General features: G+C 34.2%; 1 protein-coding gene across 1 annotated transcript; it reads left to right on the forward strand.

Moving 5' to 3' along the window:
• Nucleotides 1-3,073: 3,073 nt before the first annotated feature.
• On the forward strand, nucleotides 3,074-13,321 carry LOC113765292 (altered inheritance rate of mitochondria protein 25). Its single transcript, XM_027309418.1, has 12 exons — nucleotides 3,074-3,225; nucleotides 5,263-5,829; nucleotides 5,929-6,015; nucleotides 7,073-7,114; nucleotides 7,271-7,315; nucleotides 9,340-9,405; nucleotides 9,514-9,570; nucleotides 9,680-9,741; nucleotides 11,745-11,865; nucleotides 12,380-12,448; nucleotides 12,521-12,627; nucleotides 12,880-13,321. Exons 2-12 carry the CDS (start codon nucleotides 5,272-5,274, stop codon nucleotides 12,908-12,910), a joined length of 1,245 nt encoding a protein of 414 aa, XP_027165219.1. The 5' UTR covers nucleotides 3,074-3,225; nucleotides 5,263-5,271; the 3' UTR covers nucleotides 12,911-13,321.
• The last annotated feature ends 2,729 nt before the right edge of the window (nucleotides 13,322-16,050 follow it).

Here is a 16,050-nt window from a genome sequence, read left to right on the forward strand (position 1 = left end):
GGAAGTTTCTCTGTACAAGTTTAGCATATTAGTTAGGTATTAAAACACTTGATAATTGATTTACAGTATCAATCATGGCTTAATAAAGTTGTTTTGCCCAAAGCCCAAGAAGACACACTATCATGCAAGAGTAGCAAAATCATCTCCAAGAAAAATGTACATAGAAAGCTCTGTCATAACAACTAAACATTTCATTTGAAAGGGATTATCATTACAAGTCAACTTTTGACTTCGTTGTACAGAGCTTTAGATAATCCTAAGGGATTATCATACTTGCCCATAATTAATTGGCTGATCAAGGAAATGATCAAAAAAGTCTTCCACCAAGTCCTTCTCCATCTTTACCCATAAATAATTGGCCATTTTCATCTCATCATGAAACCACTCCATCAAACAAAGAGTTTCAAAGAGGAAAAGAAAATCAATAAAAGGTCCCTCATATTTCACGTCTTAACCTATTTGGTTCCTTTTTTAGCATGACAAACCAGTTAAAGTAGTCCCTTATATACTTAATCAATGTGGTTTCTAATTGAAAGAGACTCATTAACGGAAGATTGAAAGAGACTCTTTAACAATTTTGATATGGAATATCAAGCCCTAGGCTCTTTGCCCTCTGATAAGAAACCATAAATAAGCCGCCAAGGAAGCCTTTTAGGGCTCTAATTAGGTACCCGTTGTAGTTATTATTTTTCTCATAATTTCTATGTTTCTTTTGGTAGCTTTGGTATATGTTTTATGCTTTAGTATAATAGTTTATTCTTCATTACATAGTTTTCTTACTATATTCTTTCTTGTTTTTTCTAAGCTCCTACTAACCTAGAGTCTATAAACAAGCTTATATGTAATAATTTAGGATCAGAGATTTTTGGACCATTGTATCAAATTAATTCTTTTCAGTTGTTGGTTTTAACCACATTTCTAAGGTGCGCCCAAGATAAAAGAAGTTTTTTGAAGAAAATAATTGGATTTATTTGGATAGTTTAAGTTTATTATTTGCACAAATTTATTTACTTGCATCATAAATACATTTTTTAATTATTTTTTATCTCACATACATCATATAAAAAAAAGGCAAATTTCTAGGAATAATGCGAAAAATAGAAAACATCACAAAAGTGATGCTACTGTGGGCTTGCTTCTTGATTAAGGATCGCCGCAAATGTCAGACAATATTTCGTAGAAAATTTGATTTATATTTCTTTTTTTAAAGTTAGAACCAATTTTTTTTCGTTTTCACAAAAGTTTCGCCGCAAATGATAAATGAGATTGAGAAATTTTTTTTTTTTTGAATTTCGACAAATTACATTTGCAGCGAAGCATGAAAAAATATTTTTTTTTATTTTTTTTTTTGAGAAACCGCAAATTTCATTTGCGACAGAGGAGAAACCGCCATTTGTGTCCATTTGTGTCTTATTATCAGTAGTAGTTTTTCCATGCTCTAGTTGCATTCAACATGAAAATAATTATATAAATATTCATGTGTTACTTCCCATGATGTTGTTCATGACATGCTAAATTTAAGCAAAAGCGTCAGAGTCCTCTGCTAGTTGGAATTATTACTTTTTGTTGGAGTTGTTCATTTTGTACGAGACAAAGTGGTGGCGTCTAGCCTTATAATAGAGGATTTTGCAACTGATGGTCTGTTATATCACCACAATTGCTGACATCATATAGTTGCAAAACCTCTGTAATATGTATCTCGATCATGTCGATTACATCAATCCTGCGCAGTGTGCTCATCCTGGATTGATAGCGATATGAGAAAAGATTTTCGAGAAATTATAATACTTGAATCAATGAATACGGATGTAGTTAGTCCATTTGACCGTCAAGATATTAGCCCATCTACGTTTCGTACTGTCCTTTTTGAGATACCTATCGAGCATTAAGCTAAGCAGATGCGTGATAGAAAACAGGAAGGTAGGCGTCGGAAAAAGGCACCTCCACACATGTTGTTCATGTACCCGACATATTTAATTTTCAATATGTCTTGCCTGACATTAAAACCAAAAAATTCAAAAAATGGATGATTTGGGCATATTTAATTTTCAATTCATTTTATATTTTCAACCAGAAGGAAGCTGAAAGAATTTTTATAGGATGATTAATCACCATTTATGAAATTTGCACAATTTTTGTAGTTAAATTAAATTTGCTGCTTTGAGGGTTAGGGTTTACATATTAGGGTATTATTGTGAGGGTTTAGGGATTAGTGTTTTAGGGTTGGGATTTGCAGGCAAAATCATCGCAATTCCATTAGGTAGCCGTTGTAGTAATTTAGGATCAGAGATTTTTGGACCATTATATCAAATTAATTCTTTTCAGTTGGTGGTTTTAACCACATCTCTAGGTTGCGCCCAAGACTAAACTGAGTTTTTGAAGAAAATAATTGGATTTATTTGGATAGTTTATTATTCGCACAAATTTATTTACTTGCATCATAAACACATTTTTTAATTATTTTTTTATCTCACATACATCATATCAAAAAAAATACTATAGTATTTTTTTTTTTCAAAAAACTATTTCAAATAATCTCCTATCCAAACACGCTCAATAATTACTGAGGACAAAAGTCCGCGCATTAATGAAGTACCTGTGGTTACGCGGGTATTTGAAGTTTTTCCGAATTTAGTTGTTTGTAATTTGCTATTGTTAGCTCTAGTATGCAGTAAAGTACTTGTAATTTCATAAATTGGATCTCTAAAATATAGGATTTGGAAAATGTGAATAAAAATGTCATGTTTAAGACTGGCAAAGACATGTTCTCATTCTAGGAATAATGTATTGGCTTGTAATTGCTGTTAAGAATTACTCATATATGTCAATGGACTTGTCATTGACCCTCTTTTTTGTGCATGTATTGAATTGTGTGAAATAATATGTTAAGTTCTAATAATTGGGTTCCCTCAAGTGTTGACCATATATGCTCATAACAATAACACAATAATAACAATAATAATAATAAAAATAACAACAACAGAATAGTAAAAAAAAAAAATTTTAAAAAATTAAGCGCTCGAGACTTCCTTTATTATTATTACTATTTTTTTTGTTTGGGTCAAATCTCGAGACTTCCGTATTGACAAACGTCATTTGTCTCTAATCTAATAGGAGCACTTAACAGCAGTAAAAGAAGCTCTGGAATGGTCTCTTCCTTGAATCTGGCCGTACCCCTATTCGCCATTGAAGCCCGCAGGGGAAGCTTTCTTCGTAATCTGAACGGTAAATTAATGCACCTGAGCTTGTATTATCTTCAATTATCGATGAGTTCCGTACAAATTCGTATATCTGAATCATCTGATAGATGTTTCGTGTTAATGGGTGGAATTTAGGATATGCATATCAACTGTTTGTACAAGTGCCTATTAGAGTTGATTTTTTTTGGCGTAAATTTTGTTCTTTTTATTAGTTTGAGTACACGGATTATCTGGGAAAATTGTGGGATGTTTCATTCTGCATTAAGTCGGATTTTGAGCGGATAATTGCATGAATGTAATGTTCGTTTTACTAACACATTATGCTGCATTGCTTGTCAATTTCATCTGCCGTCGTGTTGTTAATAAGAAACAGGTTCTAGAGTTGTTATTGCTCTGTGGGTTGTTGCAAAACCTTGTAATTTTAGAAACTTGGATTAGTGTGTGCTGAAATTTGCAATATTTCCCTATTTCTTGAATGACAATGAGAAAATAAATGGCCAATTTGTTAGGAGATAAATTCACTTTGCCGTATATTTTAAGATATAAGGTAGTAGCTTCGTTAGCATTCTGGGGCTGCTTATAAAGTTAGTTTTGTGATAGGTGCCCTCTTTTGGTGGGTTTGTCCTTATCATTTGAGCTATTTGAAGCCATATGGGGTTCAAAGTGATGCAGAGAAGAAAAGCTAGGATTTAGTTAGTAAGGTAGCTCTGCTGTTATTATAGAGGATTTGTCAATGCCATCAATAGTGTTAAAAACTAGTGCCACCCACACCCCCCCCCCCCCAAAAAAAAAAAAAGAAGAAGAAAACTAAACTAGTAATGCATAATATGGCTGAAGATGTCACCACTGTTCTTGGAGCCTGTTTTGCTTGTTTATACCTCTTGTAGTTGCAAAAGTAGTAGTATATGAGTGATGCTAAACAAAATTAGCTATCTAGTTGGTATCAACCTTTATAGTAGCTGTGATTCATCAGTTTATAATCCAATGATAAAGTGATTACCTTTTTGTAGGTATGACCCTCTGTTATTCAAATGTTTGGTGGTACCTGATTCAGCTGTACTGAGCAGAGCAGTTATTTTAGAAATTAGAACTCTAGGATTTGAAACTTGGAGGTGTTTTGACTCATGGTTCTTGGGTCTTGATACTTGCATCATTAAATGAAATTCTTCACAGAGATGAAATCTTAATGAAAATGGTAAAGAATTTGGAACTTTTTTGATATATTATATGTCCAAGTGAAATTGAGGTCAGTTACTGAATTAAAACACTAATCCTCAGATCCTTATGCTAAATCAGCATTCTTCACAAAAATTACTATAGTTTGCTGGATCTCTCCCATTCTAGCCTAGAATATCCCTTATATACTGCCGTCAGACTGAATAAGCCTTTTCTGGACTTAATTATGGTAACCTAGATTTAAAAAGGCTTTTCTTGAATCGCTCCAGTCCCCTAGAGTTAAAGGCCTCGTAAAACACTTCTCTGCACTTAAATTACACCATCTTCTCTCTTGGTCTTTGAAGCTCTCCATTTCCCTCTCTATCTCTTCTACGAATTAACCTCCTACAATACCAACTCTGGGGGATACTGACATCACATGGATCATCATAAGAGCTGACAGATTTTCAGTCTTGAGATATCTTGAAGCTCCTAACCAGTTTGGACCATATTACACAATTAAAGCACGTTTTCGTAGTATTTTATAATTCTTGGGGTTGACTATACTTAAACCTTGTGCAGCTTTGTTAAGTGAAAGCATTCATCATTTCCAGACATCACTTGCAAGATGAAATTACGTAATTTACATTATGAAACAATAATCCTAAAGCATTTTATTTGTCCTTGTTATTAGTACTTGCTCTGTGATACCATGTGTTTCTGAGTATTAAGACACTGACTAGGTATTACTTGTCAAGTATGATTAGACTGACATTTCCAGATCAAGTACGTAAGGTTGTACTTCTGTTTAGATGATATTTCTTTTGCCATCTTCAATGTGTGACTCATCTTAGCAATTCCTTTCACCCCCTACTTGGGGTTGGGATGGCAAAATGTCATTTTGCAGCATGACCAGATGAACTGCTTTAAAGGTTTGACTTGTTTCACCAAGCAATTGAAGTGCAGCACCTCTGTGCTCGGACGGCTTGAGAATGGTGTTCTTGTTGCCAAAAATGATAGTTTCCCCTCTTCATTAGCACAAAGAGGATATGTAGCAGCAACATCACTTGTTCGAGATGGATATACAAGTGCACATCCTCAAAAGATATCGAATTCAGCAAGAGATACACCATGGAAGATTAAGCTTCCGTTTGGCCTTTCAAGGAATACTTTAGGACCAGAGAAATGTGCAATGTCTATATCTTTTCGACATAAACATGGCTGGAACTCTGATCCAGACTTGAGCAGAGACTTTCTTGTGCAGCTTTGGGTTGAAGATAACAAAAGACTAATTTCTGAAGAAAATAGAAGTCGAAAGATTCGCAAGCATCTTCACAATGATGTTGCACCTGTTGGTAGTCAATCTTCCTTTGAAGTTCCACGTGGATCTTTTGAAGAGATGAAGCCAGCCTTGGAGCAACCACCTACCAGCCAACCTGTCACGGGGTTTCTTAAACCTACGTCTTTAGAGGAGGTAAGATTTCAGAATTTATAATTTTTCTTGATTTCTAACGAGTACCATTACAATTTTTTGCCTACTTATGCTTTAGGCTCAATGTTTTGAGTTATTTAGGCTCTGGTTGCTCCTCTTCTTGCAAGATCCAATCTCCTGATTACAAGGGATATAGAATGGGCAAATCTTACTGTTGGTTTTGAGCAGGTAATCTTTGATCTTTGTCCACTAATATTGGTTTTCTGTGATTACTTTCAATAGAACCCATAGTTGCCTTTATTTGTTCATTCTTGAAACATTGGAAAAATATGTCTACATAAGTTACCTTCTGTATCTTATTTGGTTGTTTTTCAAATTTGTTAAAATTGACAAAATGAGATTTTCATTTCCCTTTAGATGTAAGAAACTTGCATATCAGCAGAATCTTTGCTTTTTATTCTATTCCCAGAAGAACAGGGTGCAGGCATGGGACCTGTGAGAGGGGGGGGATTAGAAACAAAGGCCCTTATTTTCTCGACTGTCACTGACACGATAAAACATATTCTTATTTTTCTGATTAATTTCATTTGGTAATATTGAATATCAGTTCTATCGCATTTTCTCCTGTACTCTGGCTTTGTTTATTCAGATGATCATGATAATCCTTAACCACTCAAATGCAAGGGATTTTCTTGGTTTATGTGTAACAACTTTAATAGATAGAGCTAATGCGTGTCTACACTTGCAAAAATTGGAATCATGGTACTAAAGGTTCCAAACCAAAAGCTAGTAAGAGTCAGAAATATTAATCTCGTCATTTAAAGAAAAAATAAAGTTTTGATAGCAATCTACCCATCTTGTCCATTTCAAACACATTAGACATTCTTAGGGGCACTGTGATGGTTGTTAATTCTGTCTTTATTAAGTAGTTGCTGATTTTGCATCTAGCTCTTTTTTCTTCCTTTTTGGTAATCAATTGTGTCAATGGTATTAATCTGCTTTTCAAGATTCTTTATGAAATTTTTAGATGCTTAAACGATTTTAAAGATTTGATCTTTGTATTATTACCAATACAAACAGAAAAGTGAATAGCTTAGAAGCAACTTAGCCAGATTTTTTTGGTAGTATGTTCGTGTCTATTCCAGTGTATCATTTCTTGTGCATTCCACTCATGGCGAGATTTTTCTGAGAACTTTGGTGTCTTCTTTATTCTCTATTTTTAGTAGCTGCTGCTTTTCATTTCTCATCTCTGTTTAACGCTATAATACTGACTCTGGAATTGCAGGAGAATCGATATGCGGTAGTTGATCTCTGCTATCCTCACTCAGTATGTTGTCTCTTCCTACCCTCTGCAGTATAAATGAAATCTTGCAGTCATACAAAATTTATTTGGCAGAAAATTTTTTCTGCCAGTATACAAAATTTTTTCCTGCTGCTAATTTTTCCTTATCAGTGGTTCCTTAGCTTAACTGTATCTTTTTAGCCTGTAGGTAATATTCGGGAAAAGAGTAATGTCATTGCAAGACAGGTATGCATTGTTCTTCTCTTGACCAAATAGTGACCCTTCTATGTGATGTTCAGAGCCTCTTAACTAGCTTTATAAGTTTGTTGCAAGATACTCTAGGGTACAGCTATGAATGAGCTGAGGTTTCTGTGAGCTGCCTCTGCTGTGCTTTACTTGGCATAACATTCTTTCTGACATTTTTGTTTTTTTGGAATTTGAATTCAAGCTGCTCGAGCAAAGAGTTGGGGCATACATTTATATGATCACTTAAATTGAAAGACTATTGAGCCTGAGTGAGCTTATTTGAGCCTTGTCTTAGTCTGTGACTCTATATGTAGCTTTAGAGTTCATTTGAAAAACCTCATTCCTATATGCTCATTTTCATTGAAGATGCCAGAATTATCTTTCCCTCACCCTTGCACCTCACAATCTACAGTGGAAAAAGCATTCCATACTTGTCATGCCACCTACCTAAAAAGAATACAGTTCTTCCTGAAAGCTGCAAGACTATTAAAATGCTTCTCAATCTACCCTTCCTCGTGCAATTACCATCCACATTGCCATCTTGTTTCTTATTCTCCTTTTGCAATATATATGTATATGTATATGTGCACATGTGTGTATATATATGTGTGTGTGTGCACACATATATATGTACATGAATATATAGATATACATATGTATATACAGACACACACACACATATATACAATACGCACATATATACATGCATATATAGATGTACATATGTATATGTAGATATAACTTTGTGTGTGTGTGTGTATGATGTGTCTATGTTTGTATATGTCCAGAATACTTGGACCTCAAATGAATTTCTACCTCTTTTTCTTTAATTTGGAAACCCCAAGTCTGGTATCAAGTCCCAGCCCTCAGACACTAACTATTCCTTCACTTTTTCAAGGTTTTTCGAGTATGTGGTCATTAGTTTGACTAGGTCTTTCTAGTCAAATACTAAACAAAAAAAAAAAGCTACTTCGCTTCAGTAGCCAATATGATGTAACACATGAAATTACTTCAGGGTGAAGGTATATTAACAAGGTATCAATACAGCTAAGCATGAAAATGGAAGTGGTGCCTGTTCAGGGAGGATAACAAGCAGGGGAAATCTAAATGGGGAAGATTGCTCCCCTCTAACCCCTGCCCTGTCTCCACCTGAATATATGTTCTTTTTCCTTTTTGTTTTCCTTTCTGTGTGTTCGTGTGCTACACAGTAAATTCATTGCTGAAATGTTTACCAAGTCCAGTATGTCAAACATTTCTGCAATATGGTTTAGTTAATATCGGTGTGCAACATTTTGACATTTATCCTGGAGGTCTCAAATCCGGTAGAAAAAGGAGTTGAATATTGGCACAATTTTCACAATGTCATTCAGTACTGAATGCAGCTTATGTCTGCATCTGGGGCTAAATGTGCCAAAAAATGGAAAATTTTGTGTGGGACACCAGGACTGCTTATTTCTAATTAGTAGAGAATCACCTCCTGCACAATCGTAAATGACATTTGGCATTAGCACTTTTTTTCCTTTTGTTCCCCTTCTCATGTGAGAGGGACTGGATCTGGATGATTTGATGTAAATAGTAAAAGCATGCCTGGAAGAATACTTCCAATGGTCCTTAGATAAATATAGAAATTGGAAATGGGAAGCTAAAAGATAATCATAATACTAGGCTAAGCTGTCAACAAATTATTTCTCAATGTAAAGATAAAGAGACTTCTATGTTTATTTAACGAGTTTACAATGTTTTTATGGAGATTCACCTCTTTTGCCCTCAATCCCACTTATCTACCCTTTATGGACGATTTAGTTTGGCAGTCACTTTCCAGAGTTCTTACCGTGACTATTAAAGGATCTAATTTCCCTGTACACTTATTGCATCTTCTTCCACAAGAATAGAGTTGATACGGCAGCCAAAAAACTTCCTAAGGGAGTCCCTTCAGAACAAGTTTTCCCACATCGTTATCATTACTTTCCTTTCTAGGTATCAGTTTTTGTGCTGAAAAAAATGCTTGTCATTGTTCATTCCAGCTTTTGCGATCAAGGCGTCCTTTCTCTGCGAGTATAACCGATGCTTTGGGTAGCGAACTCTTTAGGGTAAGCATGATACTTTTTGTATTGTGGAGTTTGTAAGCACCCTGATCAGTTTAGTCTTTCAAAAATCTCAGCTGTAGTTTGGTGAATTATATGGGTGGGTCTGTATAGGTTCGCAGGCCTTTTTGGTGGATCACCAGTTCAATTTATACTGAGATTAATGGAAAGGTAAGTGAATTGGATTACCATGTTATGATATTTTAACCTTCTTTTCTTTGATGGAAACTATTTTGTGCAAACATAAACTTAATTGTGTTGTTTAATTACTTGTTCTCAGGAAATTGGTGTTGTTCATAGGAGATGGCATCTTTGGAAGAGAATTTACGATTTATATTTGGGGTGACCTTCTATCTTAACCTATGCGATTTTCCATTTGGAATATTGTGCCTTCTCTTATTTGAACTGAAATTATTCAGCTAATGGCACTTTAATTGTACATGTAATTTTCTTGACCAAGACCATGGCAACCAAGTGTGTGTATCATGAAAGGAATGATCACAAGTCAACATGTGAAAGCAATTGATGCGGTGTCTATTCATTAGATTTCTGCAAGTTCATGTTCTTTCTCATTTTTGGAGCTCATTTACCTAGCGGTTAATATTTCTTCTGTTAATTTAGGACATTTTGTTGTCTTCACTCTGTGACTTCACATTGGAGAATCATGAGAACTGTACTCTTGCATTTTCTCAAGTCACATGCAAGTTTAATTTGCAGTCATAAAAGGAAGGCTGCTACTATTTCAATTTCTTCTACTTCTTACTCATCTAGTGAATGTACTTAGATTTCAAGTGTTTTTATTATCAACATTTGCTGTCTTTCTTCCTTGTAAAGTTTTTGAATTGTCAGCTGTTCCAAGCTTTTCCACAATGATGCTGTATCTTTAATTTTCACATACAAAACCAGGCTAATGAGCTAGTAGCTTAAAAGTTGGGGGGAGTTGCTAATTTATTGAGCTAAGAGAGTTAATCTTGAGTGCAATGAATCACTGTAAAAGATTGGCTTCATTGTGCTATAATATTTATGCATAAATTGACTTTTACAAGAAGAAAAAAAGAACAGAAACTGGTGAAGAAAATGGATGAAGGACAATAGTGAAAAGAAACAAGAGAATTTAGGCTTCAAGCTGAGACAGGAGCAGTTAATTCCTGGAAGGTTCATGTCATGAGCTGCCTCCTGGAGCTGATATATAGCAATTTTACACGGCTATTCTTTGAGGGCCCAGACTACAGGATCTCCTAGTAAAACTTGGCCTTGGAGACCAAGATCTAACAGATTAAGGCTTTGAAATCACACGTCTGCACCTAGGTTGTGATACAATGGTAAAATTAATAAGTCGTGACTGGAAGGCCAGCAATGTGCCTAAAACAGCAAATTAAACCCCTTTGAAACCGAGATTAGGTAAAAGTAATCATCTTTGCAAAGGAAACTTTCCTGTTTAGGTTTCCCCTTCTCTTCTGTGGTCTTTCCCCAAATTTCTAGTGTTTTCCTTTCGTCTGACAAGCTTTGGAAGTGCCTTCATTAACCCAGCTTCCCAGTAAGGATTTCATGATATGTAACACCTTGAAGCCTCCTATTCTCACTTAAGTTTCATTCTTTTGTTCGTGCAGTTCAATTTCTTTGGTTCATGCCATTCTGAATAACTTGCTTCTGGCTGCCGTAAACTTAATTCTGTTGGAAACTCATAATTTCTGCTTACTGGAAGATATGAAAGATAGCAAGAATATATAGTCTTCATTGTTCACCTCGATAAGCAATTCCCATGTCTAATATATGTCTCTCTTGATAAGGAGCTTGATGCTCTATGCCTCCAATAAAAGTTTTTGCCTGTTCTTCTTCTTTGCAATAGTCTGCTTTTGCTGCAATTGCATATCTTTTGTAGGACAGAGCTTTCTGTTATTGTGCTTTATGCTTTCAGCAACTCGAAGAGCTTTAGAGCATATATTAAATGCTGAAGTAGCTTTAAATTTCATAAGAAAATATGATAGATTGCTGCTTTTTACTGGAAAGTGCTCTTCCAGTATTGTCCTTAAACTTGTATCTTTATCCTTTATACTCAGTTGAAATTGAATCAGTAACTTGAAGAAATTCAGGAAAAGCATTAATTTTTGAAGTAGCTTTAAATTTCATAACAATGTATATGGAATGCTTCCTTATACTGGAACATACTCTTCCTGCATCCTCCTTATAATTGAATCTGTTTTTTAGTCATACTCTTTTTAGTGGTCATATAACACATCCCTCCTATTTTTGCTGGGTTCTATGACTAAAGTGTATATTACATTTTTTCCAAGAATATTATGGTATTTTGCATATATAACCACGATTTTTTGATGCTTATGTAGGAATATGCAGTTTGCAGTGGTTGAGAATCCTGGATTCTGGAACTGGACATTTACTTTGAAGGACATTAATGGAGAAGTGCTGGCTGAAATAGATCGTAACTGGAGGGGTTTTGGTTTTGAGGTTTAGTTTTTCAATGTTAATGATTTATGTTTGTTTCCTAAACTAGAGTCTAGTGCTATCCAATTTGTTGTGGCATTTTTTGGACTTTATATGAAGTAAAGCTCTACTCTTCTTTCTTTTCTTTTGTTTTGGACTTTATTGGTTTTTTTTTTTTTTTTTTTTTTTTGGGGGGGTGGGGTGGTGGTGGTGTTGGGGGTAAATGATGCAGACCTTGGTTTATTACTGCACCTAGTGCACTCATTGCTCCTCTATTTTTATTTTTATTTTTTTTGCTTTTTGTTTTTCCCACTTTGGTTTTGGTACAGCTGTTGTTCCTCTTGGAATCCGAAGATTTTGTCTTGGCTCTCCTCTTTTCTTCCTTTACCAAAGATATCAATAACCAAAGTATATCTTCTTTGCTAAAGTTATGTGAATAATGACATAATACTGGTGAAACATTCTCTTAGAAGGCTGCTAATGAACACTTTCCTTACATGGTGCCAAATTGATTGTGCTTGCACTTAATGTGATGCAGCTTTTTACTGACGCTGGCCAGTATGTTATCCGATTTGGCACTGCTGATCCCAGTTATCCTGATGGAGAGGTAAATTTTTAATTGCTGATTCTGTATGTCATCTATTGTTAATATGGGCATTTAACTGCTCCCTCATTGCAGAGTCAAGAGTTGCAAGTGAATCATCCGTTGACTCTGGCACAGAGAGCAGTAGCTGTTGCTTTAGCTATCTCACTGGATAATGACTATTTCTCAATGCATGGTGGCGTGTAAGTTAATTTGTGTTGCTCCATTTTTATGAATCACCATGTAGACAAGTACAGGGACAAACTCATAGCCAATAGTATTGCATATGTTTTCTGGTAACTTATAGGCCAAAGATTTATCTGTGGTTGTAAAGCTGGTATTTTCCATTGTCCTTATTTTTTGGTACTGACCATTGAATTTATAGTTTCTGTAATGTTTCTATCGTAACATGCATAAAACTTGCTGTTAATTTTGCATTAATTTTGTACCACCAGGAGCATTCCTTTCTTTGTGGTCGGAGAATGATGTTTCAAGGGTTGGAATTTTTGGCAATCTACCAGGGTTTTGTACATTACAAGATCCTTTTGCTGAGGTGCTTCTCCGCTCTGGAGATGGTAAATGACTATCAGGTGAATTGGTTCTTGGTACATCTGCAATGGTTGTGGACAAGATTTGTTGCTCGTTTGCTGGCAATTATGATGGTCATATGCAATGTTGATGAAAATTAGTAATAGAATTAGTATCTGTTGTTTATGGCCTTGAAGAATGAGCAAGTTTGTAATTCTTCTTAGATGATTGTACACAAGGCCAACAAGAACCCTTATGTTTTTGTGAAGCATGATGATGAAAAATTATAAGACTCCAGGCTTGATCAAATGCTTATTGGAGTTTTCTGAGATCTTTGTTAGAATGAAATTCAGAGTTTCCTTGGAACAATGGGTGCAGTCATTCTTTCTGAAAAATATGTTCAGGGTTTTAGTGAACAGAATTACATGGTCAAAGAAGAAAACTGTTAAAATACGATGAAAAATACGGGTAACAAGGAGGTCATTAACTCAAAATTAAATTAGGAAAAAAAATGGTTTTGTCAATACAAAATACAAACTATAATCGGATATACGGCATGGTTGTTTAAAAAGAAGGGATAATTACATAAACCTCCCTTGAGGTTTTTAACAATTTCATTGAGCTCCCTTAAGGTTTGAAAAATTACACTTATCTCCCTTGATTTGATAGTTTTAGTAACAAAATCTTAAAATAATATAGACTTGGTTAATTTTTTATATAAATATCCAAAAATGCCCTTGTGTAATGAGTTTTAATTTATTTTTTAAACAATTATAAGATTATTTAGTATAATTATAAGGAAAAGTTGCCAAAATTTTCATGTCCATATCTATTATTTGATAAACAGTTATAATAATTATTTTATTACTATGATATGATACTTTTGATAGTATTTTACTATGAATTTAGATTTATAAGATAGAAAAGAAAATGTTGAAATAATTCATTTAAAATTTATGAATTTTTGGAGCAGTGGAATTATCATAATTTAGTAGTGCTTTTGGACCATTTTTTGATTTATTGTTAATTTTAATACCAAAAAATAAAAAACAAAAATCATTAAAAACATTGGATTAACATAAAATTAACTCGTCAAAAAAAATCGCTAGTTCGACGTTTGGTTATATAGAAATTAGAGGTAATAATGGTAGTTCTACAGTTTTATTTGTGAAAAATTTTTAAAAAGGAACAAGAAGGAAAAAGAATGAAAAAATAATTTTAAAACTTATTCTAAGTATAAGCATACCAAATAAGGGAGTCTTGTTAAAATATTTAAGGGCAAAATTGTCATTTTAAATGACAAGGGAGGTATGTGTAATTTTTCAAGTTTTAGGGGAGTTCAATGAAATTGTCAGAAACCTCAGGGGAGGTTTCTGTAATTATACCAAAAAGAAACATTGTTCAGAAAAGACTCATCGACAATGATATGGTACAGGCCCTTCATACAATTTTCTGTGCCTTACAATTTGTTGGCTGGTAGATTTCATCTTTTAATCAAAAAAGGATGAATTGTTAAGGACAAGAGGCAAGGATGGTTGTAATTGATAAACCGTCCCAAACAATAAAAAGCCCTAAATTTAACAATAAGGCCAAATTTTAAAATCTAAGGAAATGTGAACACCATATAATTTTAACACAACTAACATGTAGGGGATTATATGAACAATAACGAAATATAGCATATCTATTACAACAACATACAAACAATTTGCGAAGATTAGTGCCTGTTTGGAACTACGGTGACTTAAAAACACTTCAATTTGTAGAAAAACTTATCAAAATAATTATTGAGTGCTTACTTATTGAGTGCTTAATAATATAGTTTCAATGCATATTTGCATGAGGGTTTTTTTTTTTTTTTTCTATTTGAGAATGTGTGGTTCTGGATTTTTAGAACATACTGATCTCTCAATTAGTTCAAAATTTGTGATAAAATAGTTAAAGTTAATCTTTTGTTGTTCTAAAAACATCAATTTAGAACATGTGCTAAAACTAAAAGTGCTCCTACAGCCAAAAACTCTACTCCCAAAATTAAAGAATGATACTCATTGAACACTTTAAAAAAACTTTTATCCCTTTTACCATTTTTTGTTCGGAGACGATAACTATTATACAATATATTCTATTCCGGAGACCTTATTAGATCAAAGGGGTGCTTTGACACCATTCTTAAATTTTTTTCGCTGCAGACGAGATTTGAATCCTCACCTACAACTCAAAGAAGGATTTAAGACGGCCATTGAGCTTGGTTTTTTTTATTCCTTTTACCAAACATCTTAAAAGTGCATTTCCTTCTCGGAAGAGCTTTCTGCGCGGACGTACCGCATTCCCAAACGAGCCCTTGTAATGTAACATTATTCAGGAACGATTGCAGTGACAATCATATTATTCCTCTTCCAAATTATTCATGGGTTTGATTGTATGAGTTTCATTGCTGGAATCTATCAACAGTCATGGGGACCCAACAAATCCAATCAGTCAATTAGCATCCCAGTTTTTTCAACAACCGTCCATTGTCGTCCTCTCCATTAATTTTTTGCATTCTTGTGATTCTGCCAAATATAGCCGCCCGTGGACTGCTTTCATTTGGTCCCCATCGACGTTATCCACGTTATTCTGTCTCCCACTTCCACGCGTCGTTCACATCTTTCTCTCATACCCAACCGGCCTATAATCTTCAACATTTTGTTTTCCTTTTGTTGCCTTGTACGTTAGGTCATATTGTTCATGACCAATACCTTCTATTGTTCTTCTTTTTAATAAAAAGTTTGGCTGGATTTAGTTCTGATCATCATTACAGATTAGGGAACGCCTCCAGAACTTATAAAAATTCTTACAGGTAGCTATTTTTGGAGGTGTTTTTGAAATATTTTATTGTAGCAATGTAGTTGAAAAACTTTTTACTGTAGATGAGATTATTTTTTATATTTTTGGTATTTTTTAAGGTTGTTTTTTATGTTTCTGGTGTTTTTGAAGCTTTTTTTTTTATGTTTTTGAGGTTTTTTTATATGTTTTTGGTATTTTTGAAATTATTTTTGGTGTTTTTGAGGTTGTTTTTATTTGTGTATTACTGTACCATTATAGTTGAAAAACTTGTT

Source organism: Coffea eugenioides, chromosome 3 (assembly GCF_003713205.1).
Source record: "Coffea eugenioides isolate CCC68of chromosome 3, Ceug_1.0, whole genome shotgun sequence".
In the NCBI taxonomy this organism is placed as follows: domain Eukaryota; kingdom Viridiplantae; phylum Streptophyta; class Magnoliopsida; order Gentianales; family Rubiaceae; genus Coffea; species Coffea eugenioides.

Coding starts and splice junctions, on each gene's coding strand:
- LOC113765292 (XM_027309418.1), top strand. CDS start 5,272: ATGAACTGCTTTAAAGGTTTGACTTGTTTCACCAAGCAATTGAAGTGC. Junction 9,742..11,744: donor ATTTACGATTTATATTTGGG/GTGACCTTCTAT, acceptor ATGCTTATGTAG/GAATATGCAGTTTGCAGTGG. Junction 12,628..12,879: donor TTCTCAATGCATGGTGGCGT/GTAAGTTAATTT, acceptor TTGTACCACCAG/GAGCATTCCTTTCTTTGTGG.